The sequence below is a fragment of the Lathyrus oleraceus genome, chromosome 4 (genome assembly GCF_024323335.1).
Source record: "Lathyrus oleraceus cultivar Zhongwan6 chromosome 4, CAAS_Psat_ZW6_1.0, whole genome shotgun sequence".
Taxonomy (NCBI): Eukaryota; Viridiplantae; Streptophyta; class Magnoliopsida; order Fabales; family Fabaceae; genus Lathyrus; species Lathyrus oleraceus.
Window position 1 is genome coordinate 263,757,274 of NC_066582.1, and position 14,340 is coordinate 263,771,613.

The window sequence follows — 14,340 nt, forward strand, 5'->3', positions numbered from 1 at the left end:
TAGTAAGTCTCTTGTTGGATGCTTGAGCATTAAAGTCCTAATCTGATTAGTTAGGCTAACAAGTATCTTTCTATGTGATTGAGAAAAACTCTTTAACACGAGCTTAAGATGGAAAGTCTTGAACTGAATATTTAGGCATTTAAGTCTCATGCTTAGGAGCAGAGCAGGAAGTCTTGGTTTGGGGTGTCTGAGCAGGAAGTCCTTAACATGAGCGTAAGGCAAGGAAGTCCTGAACAGGGAGTTTAGGTAAGGATGTCTCAATCAAGGGTGAATAAGTAGGAAGTGTCGAGATGGGGGCTTAAGCAGAAGTCTAGTTCCGTGGGATTGAGCAGGAAGTCTTGAGCTGCTGGCTTAAGCAATTGTAATCGGTTCGATTATAGTTAAAAGCTCTTGTGTTTCAAGGAGACTGAAATACTCTTGGTTTGAGAGGAACCATGATATATTGTGTTTCTATTTATTTATTTCTACATTTATATTCCGCTGTGCAAATGAACTATGAAGTCATACTCAAGTTTGATTCATTCTCTTACTCGTATCAGAGTCTAAGCGTGAAACTTAGGTTCTGAAACAGAGTTGAAGAAGAATAAAGTAAACTTCTCACTTTTGATATTTACTCTGGTATCAAACTCTGAACATGGTTCAAAATCTGATGTTCCTGAATCAGAAGTGAAAAGATATTTTTAGTCATACATAATTCAACCCCCAATTTCCCTTAAGTTTGGGAACATACCTCATGTTGCATAAATAGAACTCAAGGTTTCCCATGACCCGACTCTTTTCTGTAGTCAAACTTTTTATCACTAGCACGTCAACACTCTCATAACCATCTTCCTCTGAGGCAATCACAATTTAAACAAAATCATTAATGATCCCCTCTCGAGACCATCTTCCTTGAAGCATTCAAGTCTTCACCATTTTCATCTACTTTCAATTCTTTCATATTGGTTAACTCATTGGTTCTTATATTTGATTGGACCTTCTCTAAGGTGATAATGTCTTACGTACCATAAAGAAATACATCGTTAAATGCTCAAAGGATCTTGGCAATGTGCTCACAAATAGTATAACTTTGTCGTCATCGTCAAGATTCACCATAGTATTTTGCAAATCATCAATATTTTTTTGGGAAATCCTGTCAATCGTTCCATAATTAATTTGTTTTGTACCATTCAAAATAAGGCAGTTATTGTTTGAGTCATAACCTATGAGCCAACAACATGGTCATATACAATTATTCTAGTTTATCCCATATTTTCTCCGTATTTTTCTCCCTTGTGACTTCCCTCGCAAATTTATCTCTAAGGTACAAGCTAATGGCACTCGCGACCTTATCCATCATTCCGTTTTCTCTACTTGTGTTAGGCTTAGGGGCATTAATATTTCACATTTCAATGCTTACTCATATTTGTTTGAATTAATATTACTTGAATATTACTTTACAAGATCTAAAAGCGTTATCTCCATGTCTCCAACAAATTGCTCGATATTACATTTAAAATCTAATGTAATCACTTGTAAACTTACCTCATTTGCCTCATATTGGATGCCCGTTGTTGTGAAAAAAATAAAAGGTTTCAAACACCTAGAAATATAATATGTGAGACAAAGAACAATGTCAATCAATAATTAATAAACTTAAGCAACAATAATATATCAACTTGCGTGCAAGCAAACCCATGATAACAAGAATAAAAACACAACAATTTGTACTAATCAAGAGTCTCATCAAGAATGAGTTACAAGAAATACCTCCTTCAACTCATAATAACGGTCTCATATTTCTATTTAATTTGTAACTCTATCTCGCATCCCTTCAATATACTAATCACTCCATTTCAATGTGTTAACAAGTGTTTCCTAAACTTGATATGCTACCAATATTATCGAACTGAATAATACATCTCTAAAAAATTCTCAAAAAATACATCTCTTAAAGAAAATACTTTAAATATAATTCAGAACACGATATTGCAATCCACACATTACATAAACAAACGACACAAATAAATCTAATATTTATGTATCTCAAACATATTACAGAAATAATATTTCAAACACCTCACGCAATGCATAAATCATATTTTTTTAGTTTTTTCACAAGATTTTAATACATGCACAACATTCACAAATTGTTTTATTTTTTGACGAGGAAATATTAACAAATAATTTAAAATTAAATATTTTAACCATTTTTAATATATTTTATATTACTTAATTATAAAAATATAAAAAATAAACAAAATTTATTTTTGAGGTGACATTTTGAGTTCCCAATATAATATAAATAGGGATCCAAGGAGAAAATTGAATAACAAATATACATTGAGTAGCTCCTTTGAATTCAATCCACTCCCTTTTCTTTTACTTTTCTCCCATTTCTAAAGCTCTCGTCTTCTCCTCCAAAACCTTACATCTACCAAACAATCAAACTCCTATACACAACCCAAGTATTGAACTCAAAAAACAACAACATTATGGTTGCAGGATGGAGAAAAGCGTTTTACACATCCAAAGACAAAGACTCCAACTCCAAAGTGTTGGTAGAGACACACCCCCAACATTTGGACTTCGACAACATCAATGGAAGTCCTCAAAACAACCTCCGTTGTCAAACCTCTGACTCCAATTCATCACTTTCCGACAACAAAAGTAACAACAGTCCCAAGTGGTCATCATCATCATCCCCTAATTCGCCATCCTCTTATTACACTCTTCTCAAATCTACCTTAGGCCTTTCCAAAGTATATATACTATAGAATTATCCTTTTGTATTATTTAAATTTAGTAAGATATTTTGTTATAACTTCTAACAACAGTTTTATTTGTGTGTGCAGAGTTTATGTGGAATTTGTTCACTGAGTGTGAAAACGGGCGAAGGAAAAGCAATTTTCACAGCGGAATGTTCTCATATTTTTCACTTTCCATGCATAGCAGCTCACGTAAAAAATCAACAAATCATCACGTGCCCCGTGTGCGGAACTAACTGGAACGACCTTCAACCAGAGAAAACTAACACAGCACAGAACGTCAAAACGACGACGTCTTTGAAGCTTCCAAACTACAACGACGACGAGCCACTCTTGTCGTCTAGCTCCGTTTCGCGCTTCAACACGATACCTGAATCGGATGAAAACGAAGAAGAAGAATATCAAGAAGGAGAAGAAGAAGATGAAGAAAACAAAGAACCTATTGAATTTCAAGGCCACGGTGTTTCTTCAACTAGAACATTCGATGCGTTCTTGTTACCAGAGTCTGCTCTTATTGCATCTAATAAGAGCTTCCAGACTTTAATTGCTGTGTTAAAGGTGAAGGCAAAGCCGTATAATGTGGTGACAAATCGGCCGCCGGTGGATCTCGTGACGGTGATAGATATCGGTTGTTCTTTTTCCGGTGTAGACTTTTTGATGCTGAAACATTCAATGCAAGTCGTAATCTCTACACTCGGTTCATCCGATCGTCTCTCGGTTGTTACATTCTCCGGCGGATCCAAACGGTTGTTTCCGTTGCGGAGGATGACCGGCCGCGGTCGTAGATCAGCGCGTCGCATTATAGACTCGCTTGTTACTAATGAGGTGAGCGGCGATGAAGCTCCGGCGAGGAAGGAGGCCTTGACGAAAGCGGCGAAAATTCTAGAAGATCGTCGGCAGAAAAATCCGGTAACCAAAATCATACTCCTCACAAACGGTTACGAAGATAGGAGATTATCTTCCACGCGCTTCTCTCATTTGGAAATCCCTGTTCACGCTCTCAACTACTCACGCGCGCTTCATGACAGCGCGTTTTCAGAAAGCGTCGGAAATTTGTTGCGCGTGGTTGCTCAAGACATCAAGTTTGAATTCCATAACACAGTCGCAGGGGAGATCGCCGCTGTTAAATCACCGTATTCCGCCACACTCGGAGATATCCACGCGGCAGGGGAGCGTGACTTAGTTGTTGAGTTAAAAGTGCCTTCATCGCATGGGTCCCACAACCACGTTCTTTCCGTACGGTCCTCATATCGTGACCCATTTACACAAGAACTTGTTCATTCCAAGGAGCGTTTGATTAGTACTCCACGCTCCCTCCCCGTGGGATCGTTAGACCCTAAGATCAAACGGTTGATACGATTACACGTCAGTACTCGCGCTCGAGCAAGCGCTGACGTGAAGAAATCTAATCCTGAAATGGCTCACGAATGGTTACGAAGGCTTCAAGCCGAAGAAAAGGTTGAGCCATTCACGCCGATATCGGCTTGGAAAGCAGCTGAGAAACTGGCTAAAGTGGCTATGATGAGAAAGTCTATGAATAAAGTGAGTGATTTACATGGCTTTGAGGATGCCAGATTTTAAATGTATTTTTCTTTATTTATTGTCGGTAAAAGTATATTAAATAAAAAATTTGTAATAATGAAAATAATTGATATAAAGAAAATTAGAAAAGCATAGATGAAACTGGCCCATGAGTCATGATAGGGACAAGAAGCACCAAACGGCTAGGCCCTTTTGTGAATAGAAAAGAAACAGATTGTGATGGGCAAGTGAGATTGGGGTACAAATTATTGGAGGGATAGTTTTTGTCTTTTTGTTTTCAAATGTATGTATAATTGAAGCTGTTGTTGGGTCTCATCAAAGAAAATGTTAAGAATTATATTCCTGTATGAGTCATCAATAGTTTTGTATGTTTGAATGTGCTGGTAATTCTCAGATAGTGTACTACTATCCGGAGGGTTCAGAACAAAATATGTGGGTCACGTTTCTGGTTTTGACAAATACTGGTACCAAGTAATTAATGATATTTTTGGATATACATTGCTTATGTGTTTGAGTTTGAAACTTATTTAAAATTTTAGGAGTAGGGTTGTGTGTTTGGGCCATTACAATTTACAAATGTTAAATAGTGCAACAAGAAACGATTTGACTTTAAAATAGAAATATTATCTTTTCAAATCAAACCGTTCACAAACTTGTTGCATTATAAACATAATTATAGATAAATATTAAAACTTGTTGAACATGCTTGAAAAGAAGAACGAAAGAAATTGATTTGAACTGAATTAGTTTCGCACATTGTATTTTTCACTCGTGGTTATAATTATAATTTGATTACTTATACAATATGAATTAGGCTTCCAACACACTATAGAGGTCAAGAATTTCAAATTAACTTAGTTAGTTACTTAAATACAAAATAACATAATTTTGCTATTGCACTTTGTCAAATTACATCTCAATCATTGTGTAACATGTATATAAGTGTTTAGGATGCACTATCACCTTGGTTAATGCAAGTATAACATCTCTCTCTCTCTCTCTCTCTCTCTCTCTCTCTTCTCTCTCTCTCTCTCTCTCTCTCTCTCTCTCTCTTCACATTCAAAATTACTCCACCTTTGTTTCACCGATCTTATGGTTGTGTGTTCTAACATTTGGCACCAAGAGCCTAGTTCAGATCCACAAACACCTTGTGTGCAACATGAATTCAGTTTCCAATGAAAGAATCTTGTAAATTTACACATTCTTGATGCGAAGAACTACGACAAGTAGTGCAAGCAAATGAAGGTGTTGTTTGGCTACCAAGATGTTCTTGAGGTGATCAAGAATGGTGTTACTCCTCTTGTTCAGAATGCTACTGAAGCACAACAAGCATAGCATAAAAAAGAGAAAAAAAAGGATTACAAAGTGTTGTTCTTGATTCATCAGTGTGTTGATGGTGACAACTTTGAGAAAGTTGGTGATTGTGATTCGTCGAAGAAAACTTGGGAGATCATAGAGAAAGCTTATGCAAGGGTTGGCAAAGCGAAGGTGGTGAGGTTACAAACTCACAAACGGTAGCTTGAATTGATTCAAATGGAGGAAAATGAGACAATCAACAATTTAGTAACGAGAGTCACTCGGTTGGTGAACCAAGTGAAGCCATGTGGAGAAACCATTATAGAGCAGTATGTTGTTACTAAGATCATGTGTTCTTTAACACCAGGATTCGATAACATAGTTGTGGCGATTGAGGAGTCAAAGGATCTTGGGACGTTAAGCAAATAGGAGTTGCAAAGTTCTCTTGAGGCTCATAAGCAAAGGGTGGAGGAGAGGAATAACGACAAGGCAAAGACGGAGATCACTTTACAAGCTCATTTCAATGAGAATGACAAGAGATAGAAAGAAAAATGACTCTTGAAGAACAAAGGGAATTTTCATAATTTTGGTGGAAAAGAGTCCCAAAATTCAAAGAATTTGATGTCTCAAAGGGAACAACTAAAATAAACATGACGGTCATGGTAACTTTAGAGGTGAAAGGAAGATATTTGGCAAGAGCAAGGAGCAATTTTACAAGTGTCAACGGTTATATCATTTTGCGAAAGAATGTAATGCAAACAAGAAGGAATCTCAAGGGGATGAAATCAAGGTTGCAAGATAAGAGTTTGATCAAGAGAATACACTCTTGGTTATGATCACGGAAGTGAATTGTAGCAGCAAACGGCCGGGGGGCAGCACCTGCAGCAGCTCAAAGAATGTAGAAAAATTGGGTTGTAGTCGGTTGAATGATACGGATGACCGATTGCATGAAGAGGAAGACGCCATAATGAGTATGAAAGGAGTTCAATTCAGCGAGGATTGGTATTTGGACTCAGGTTGTTCAACTCATATGACAGGAAGAAAGGATTGGTTTGTCAAAACAAATCATGCCATGAAGAACAAAGTAAAGTTTTCGAATGACACCACTCTAATGGTCGACAGTATCGGTGATGTTTTGATCATGAGAAAGGATGATGGACATTCCTTGATCAAAGATGTCTTGTATATTTCGGGAATTAAATGTAACCTTATAAGTATTGGTCAATTACTTGAGAAGGGTTACAAGATTCATATGGAAAACAAGGGACTGTGTGTTTTGGATGAAAATAGAGTTTTGGTCCTTAAATAACCTATGGAGGACAGTAGAACCTTCAAGGTTGAGTTGAAGGTTATAGAACATAGGTGTCTTGTTATTGCAGCGAGTAGAGAAGAGTGGATATGGCACTATCGCCTTAGGCATCTCAATTTTAGAAATCTCAAGGACTTGCAAAAGAACGATATTGTTACGGGGATGCCATCGATCAATATACTAGCTGAGATTTGTGAAGAATGTGTGAAAGCTAAGCAACATAAGGGAAAAATCAGAAAGGATGCATACCGGAGAACCAAGAATCACCTTGAGGTGGTGTATTCGGATGTGTGTGGACCGGTGCAAGTAGATTCCATTGGTGGTAATAAATATATTGTCACATTTATCAACGATTATAGTATGAAGCTATGGAAATATCTAATCAAGAGGAAGGATGAGGTATTCAAAGTTTCCAAGAAGTTTAAGTCCATGGTGGAGAGGCAAAGCGGTCACAAGCTCAAAGTGCTCAAAACGGGCGACAGAGGCGAATATGTCTCAAATGACTTTGGGAGGTTTTGTGATCAAGAAGGGATTGTACATGAGGTAGTACCACCCTATACACCATTACAAAATGGTGTGGTTGAAAGGAAGAATCGATCGATTATGAACATGGTGAGAAGCATGTTGAAGGGAAAGAACTTACCGAATGAGCTTTAGGGAGAAGTGGTATCCACAGCTGCCTATTTGTTGAATAGGTTCCTTACAAAAGAAGCTGGAAAATGTAACACCGGATGAAGCATGGTCGAGGTTCAAGCCAAATCTGAACCATTTGAAATTTTTTGGTTCCATTGCATATCGACATGTTCCGGGTTAACTTAGAAAGAAGTTGGATGATAATCGAGAGGTGATGATACTTATTGGATATCATTCTACCGGTGGTTACATACAGTTTGATGCTCTTAACAGGAGGATCGTGGTCAGTTGGGATATTATAATCGATAAAATGAAGCTGTTGAAACAGGGTGTAACCGATTACTAGCAGTCTGTAACCGGTTACATGCATGCTGTAACAGGTTACCAAATCATGTAATCGGTTACAGGTACAAAATTTTGGATTCTGAGGTAGAAGGAAGTACAAAACAGTATGTCGTCGAAGCCCGAAATGAAGGAAATGTCAGGAGGTCAACAAGGCAAATGGGTTTGCCTCAGAGACTCCAAGATTATGAGCGGTTTCGTGACAATGAGATCAATGATGATGGTGATTTCGTCCATTTTGCACTTATGGACGAATCTCAATTTGTTAATATGAAAGAGGCTTTAAGTGATCCAAAGTGGATTTATGATATGAAAGAGGAGATGAAATAAATTGAGAAAAATAGTACCTAGGAGCTTGTTGATCTACCAAAAGGGAAGAAGGAAATTGTGTGAAATGGGTTTTCAAAGTGAAGGCAAATCCCAAGGGTGAGATAATCAAGCATAAGGCTCAATTAGTGACTAAGGGGTTTTTGCAAAGAGAATGTATAGACTTTGAGGAGGTATTTGCATTGATTGCTAGAATTGAAACCATTATCCTTGTTGTTGGTATCGCAAATAACCACAATTGGCCTATTTACCAAATGGATGTCAAATCTGCGTTTTTGAATGGACTACTTGAAGAGGACGTATATGTAGGACAACACCCTGGTTTTATTATGAAAGATCAAGAGCTGAATTTCTACAAGTTGAAGAAAGCACTATATTATTTGAAGCAAGCTCCAAGAGCCTGTAATAGAAGAATTGATGGTTTTCCTAAAGGACATTGGCTTCAAAAAATGTGTATTGGAGCATGGAGTTTATGTGAAGACAAATGCTAGTGAAGGAGTAATCATTCTTTGTCTACATGTGGATGATTTATTGATCACGGACAATAATGATGAGTCCATTTCAAATTTCAAGAGTGAACTTATACATGAATTTTAGATGAGAGACTTTGGTCTCATGACTTATTTTCTTGGCATTGAGTTCCACAAGTCCAAAATGGGATTGCTCATGCATCAAAGGAGATATGCTCTTGAGATATTGAAAAAGTGTGAAATGGAGCATTGTAATGTTGTCATTTCTCCAGTTGAACCAAGATTGTAATTTTCTAAGAATGAGGAAGAGGAAGATGTTGATCCAACTCAATATAGGAGGTTGATTGGATCTTTACGTTACTTGTGCAATACGCGACCGGACTTAGCGTTTAGTGTCGGTATTGTTAGTAGATTCATGGAGAAACCGAAGGTGTCTCATATGGCAGTAGTCAAAAGGATCATACGTTATGTCAAAGGTTCTGTTGGCTGTGGAATTCTCTTTCTCGTAGAGGATACAGACAGAAAATGCAATTTGCTCGATTTTACCGATTCTAACTGGTGTGGAGATAAAGATGATCGAAAATCTACATTTGGATGCATCTTTATGTTCGGTATGACACTAATCTCTTGATGTTCAAAGAAGGAACCGGTAGCTGCCCTCTCATCTTGTGAGATCGACTACATTGTCGTTTTGTTATGTGTGTGCCAAGCCGTATGGCTTATGAATCTATTGGACGATTTGGGCAGCAGTGAGGGTGAGGTTGTCACACTCTTAGTTGGCAATGTTTTCGTGATTAATCTTTCTAAGAACCCAATTCCATATGGGAGGAGCAAACACATTAAGATGATGTTACACTATTTGAGGAAATTTATTGGTGATGGAAGGTTACAATCATCCAAGATTACTCCACCTTTGTTTCACCGATCTTATGGTTGTTTGTTCTAACAAAGTCATAGCAAAGCTCCATATGAACGGACCCAACATAAGGATTGATTGCACCCAACAGGATTCGAACCAGAGACATTGAGAGAAGTACATTCTCAAAAAAAATACACTCTCAAGATCAAACCTCCAGACCAACCCTTAAAATATGTCTTGCTTTCCGGTGTATCATGAAGATTTAGCCCTTGTTTCCTTGAATTTGGTCTCTATGTCTTTTCTCCTCTGTGGTAATGGGATTTTTTAGTAAGTTGATTCTTGACTTGTTTTCCTCTATGAATTCCACTTTTTTTTCATGTCAATTTTCATTTAATCGAGGCACTTTGACATGATGCATTGCAAGCTTAGATGTATTTAGCCTCACATGATTATAGAGCCAATGCAATTTAGCTTTTGAAACACTATGATACTAGGGAGTAGAAGAGTTTGAACACGTGTCGCATTGTACTTCTCCATTCAATCTTTTCCTCACAACAATCTGAATCACACAAGCTACCCAACTTTCCTCTTTGGTCTTCGTGTTTTGGAAACAAAACATCATGGTCAACTAATCCTTAAAGTTATTTCAAGATCCTTTTAATCGCCTGCATATGCCACAGTTTAGGTTCATGCATATATCTATTTACTACACCTATATTGTAACATAACACTAGATATTCTTCTTTTTCATTGGTTTATTTTCTTTCTTGTCTTGATGAGCACCATTGTTGAAAATAATATTTTTTTTAAGTTAAAACAAACAAGCTCGTTATATAACCAATTTAATTTGTTTTTCATGCAACAAAAAAACTAACTCAACTATTTTTGTTACTTAAGTAACACTCCTAAATTACTTAGTTTGAATTAAATTTTAAAATTGTCAAAAGTCAATGTTTTTCCTTTTGCTTTATTTCTCAATCCTATCCTTTAAATTGACTCTTTAAATCTTCATCCTACATTGAAAGTACACTTACTATACTTGGGTGAAGATCTTATCCTCTAGAGTTTCCTTTGTGCTATCTATGTGTAACGCACTAGATGGTGGGGCTTTGCTACAACGGTGCCTAACAATAACTTCAAAGAATCAATGAAAAAGTCATGGCAAACAACTAAAATTTTGTCATGAATGGTAAAGTGAATGAGTGTGTGTGTCCCACTAATGAGAAAATATTCTTTTTTTTCTCTTCTTTCAAACTAAAAATGGTAGGCAAATATATGGATAAAACGCGTGAAATTCATTATGCATATTTTGTGATAAAGTTGTGTTTCATAGTGTGTTGTGTTTGTACTTGTATGATGAGATTCATGTACCTTATCTTTTGTTGGAAATTGCTTACCTTGTAATATTGGTAGTGTCACGAGTCAAGGTCTTTATGAAGAAAAGACAGTGTAATACAAACAGTTTTTAAATCATGAATGGCAATAGGGTATTCACTTTGCTTTTCATGAATAGCAACTAAATAGTGATGTTGAACTTATATTCATATCATCAATATGTTGATGAAAAAGTATATTGTTTTGGTTAATGTTAATCACATTGAAAATTATGTTATTAGTCATTATTATATGATGATAAAACACGTCTTCAATTTCAGTTCTTAATCCACAAATGAGCAAACAATATTATTCTAGACAAATCATTTGCAGGTGTTACTATTTAAATCTTATGTTTGAGCATGTAAAGGTTGAAAAATTCAAGCTTTATATCTACTTTTTTGTTCCGAGCCAAAAACCTTATCCTCGATTATTGATGATAGTATATTATTATTATAGTATTATCTTCCTTTACTTTCTTGTCATGACACGTCCTTAAAATCTGCATTATTGTTTTAGTTTTGCCTTACTTATTACAGTTATAAGCTACTGTATCTATCTTATTAGGAATATGAAAAAACTATATATTGAAAATATCAGTACTTTTGAGTTTGGTTGTGGGAGCAATAACAAAATCAATATTCTAAGATTATTAGAGTAGAATGCGTCATATCAAAATTTAAAATTTTAATATAAAAATTATCTGAATTATTTCCTTTATAAATCTAATATTCTATGTGTTTATAGATGATGTGAGACTTAACCATTCACACTTACAATCATGCAACCCAATAATTTATCCTATAATTGAGAGTCCTCGTATTTTCTATAACAGGATTCAGTTAAGATTAAGGTGTTGTTTTTCCGCTAAACTCAGTCAGGACTCTGATGTCATTTATTGAGAGTTCAGGAAAGTCGGAAGCAACAACGAGACTAATGCTTCAGGATTAGAAAAGAGGAAGACATTACATCTTCATTCAAAATCTTAAAATATCGGATACATGGTGTGAAGAAAAGATATTTTTGACCTTGGTTAAATTTTTGATGAAGACAAACACATCAATAAAAAGAAGAGAAAGCTTGAAGACTAGCACAATCAAGCTCAAATAAATCATAATGCTTTAGAAATTAAAGGAAAGAATCAAAATGGCTAAAGTATGCATTACAATTCATATTATATATCTTATTGACTCATAATATATCATGCATATTCATCTCAAACTTTCATACATCTTTCAAAATCATTTGAAAGCAAACCATGTTGTTACAAAGTTGTTTTTCACATTTTCAAACAGCTATAACCAGTTACACAAAACTTGTAATCGATACAGACGCGATTTTTTTAACAACTATGTTTTATTTTTTAACAGCTACGGCTATAACCGGTTAACCAAAACTTGTAACCGGTTACAGCCACAAAAATTTTTAAAAATCTTATAACAGCTACAGTTGTAATCGATTACAGCATTATGGTAACCGGTTACCACTGAAGCAACATGATTTTATCTAAACCAGCATGAGTCTAAAAGGCCGCAAACCTTCGGGGAAATATTTTCAATCATATGCATTATTTCATAGAGGTATTTTATTATGTATATGAATGTTCATACATTAGAATTCGAAATTACCTCTTGCATACATCATTTTTACATAATTCAAACAAGTTTTTCAAGTGTTCATATATTCATCAAAATGAAACATTTGTGCATAACTTTCATTTCATTGAAAAGAGTTTCATTCATATTATTATGAGCACTTAAATATATATGTTTGGGTTTTGATCAAGAGAAAGAGAAGATCAATTTCTATATAATTGATCCAAGTGCAAAAATGTCTACTTGCATTACTCAAATTCTATTTGTGATCACAAAGTGTTAAGTAATCACTGTTTGACATAGAAAGTTGTGTGTTTTCTGTTATAGTGTAATAGAAAGTGATGTATTTTTTTGTTTATGTTATAAAAGTGTATGAGTGGCTTTGGTGTGAGTTTTTGTACATATTTTAACATGGTGAAAATCTTTTACAGGGTGTGAAGAGACTGGAGTACTCTTGTTTGGAAAGAGGAACCAAAATATATCATTGTGTTCTTTACTTTATGCATCTTAATTTTCGATTATTCATCATTCAAAACAGACACTACATCTTATTATAAATCAGAAAATTAAAAAGAAAATGAACTTGCTTAAATATCCAATAAAATCTAGCAAGTTTAATTCACCCCCTCTTAAAATGCGTTCTCAATACTTACATATAAATCTCTTATAAATATAACATTTCATTCATTTATATTTTTATATGAATTTAATTGATATAGACTGACAGTGTAAAAGGATATAACAGCGTCAGTTAATCATAGACGTTGGATATTGAAACAAGTTTGACTTTTATTTTAAAAATCTATAAAGTAATGCAAACGGATAATGATGATAAATCGACAGTGTAAAACTTTTTTCACTGACAGTGTATAATAATTAATCTGTATGTAAAATTTAATCACTTTTACTTGCACCTATAAGATTGAATGACTGCATTCAACATCATATCATTTTTTATATTATTTATTTTAATAAATTTTAATTTTAATAAATTTTAAATTTTAAATAAATTTTGTCGATATGTATTCAATTAAACTCTATAATATTTAAGAATTTTGTATATAAAAAGAACAAAACTATATGCTTCCTATTAAGAGAAACGAGAACAAGTTTTAAGTTGTAGTTTTGCTCGCGACTATACTATAATGCATATTGCATATTGTAGTCACTGTATTGTGAATTTATTTTAAATTTGTATAGTTTCATTTATTACTAAGCTAAAAATAATTCTTTTTCTTTAAAAATCTCATCTATATATATATATAATATATATATATATATATAAATATATATATATATATATATCTATATATATATATATATAATATATATATATATAGATATATATATATATAATATATATATATATATCTATATATATATATAATAATATATTATATATATATATATATATATATAGATATATAATAATCTATATATATATATATATATATATATATATATCATTATGTTAGTGCATGAAACACTTGTGTGAGAGAAGATTTATGTCAAAAAGCGAGAGAGAGAATAGAAAATATGATTATTATTATTATTATTGAATGAGTAGAATATTATACATTGAGTTACAAGTTTTATATATATATATATCTATATATATATATATAATATATCTATATAATATCATATATATATATATATGATTATTATGATTATTATTGAATGAGTAGAATATCATGACATTGAATTACACGGTCTATATATATATATATATATATATATATATATATATATATATATTATATATATATATATATATATACGAATATATATATATATATATACCTATTATATATATATATAATATATAGATATATATATAATATAT

General features: G+C 33.9%; 2 protein-coding genes across 3 annotated transcripts; both read left to right on the forward strand.

The window, feature by feature from the left end:
• Positions 1 to 2,295: 2,295 nt before the first annotated feature.
• LOC127074988 (E3 ubiquitin-protein ligase WAVH1) lies at positions 2,296 to 4,787 on the forward strand. Of its 2 annotated transcripts, none has more exons than XM_051016419.1 (2): positions 2,296 to 2,741; positions 2,817 to 4,787. In XM_051016419.1, the coding sequence occupies exons 1-2, from the start codon at positions 2,475 to 2,477 to the stop codon at positions 4,326 to 4,328; spliced, it is 1,779 nt and encodes a 592-aa protein (XP_050872376.1). In that variant the 5' UTR covers positions 2,296 to 2,474; the 3' UTR covers positions 4,329 to 4,787. The 2 variants fall into 2 exon arrangements, with proteins under 2 accessions (XP_050872376.1, XP_050872377.1); XM_051016420.1 differs by having other exon boundaries at positions 2,835 to 4,787.
• Positions 4,788 to 6,417: 1,630 nt separating this feature from the next.
• On the forward strand, positions 6,418 to 6,894 carry LOC127136990 (uncharacterized). The gene has a single exon (XM_051063489.1). It carries the CDS (start codon positions 6,418 to 6,420, stop codon positions 6,892 to 6,894), a length of 477 nt encoding a protein of 158 aa, XP_050919446.1.
• The last annotated feature ends 7,446 nt before the right edge of the window (positions 6,895 to 14,340 follow it).

Bases quoted from the DNA above. Each gene is read 5' to 3' on its own strand.
- LOC127074988 (XM_051016419.1), top strand. From the start codon at position 2,475: ATGGTTGCAGGATGGAGAAAAGCGTTTTACACATCCAAAGACAAAGAC. The intron at 2,742-2,816 runs GTATATATACTA...TTCTAACAACAG, and splicing joins CTACCTTAGGCCTTTCCAAA to TTTTATTTGTGTGTGCAGAG.
- LOC127136990 (XM_051063489.1), top strand. From the start codon at position 6,418: ATGATCACGGAAGTGAATTGTAGCAGCAAACGGCCGGGGGGCAGCACC.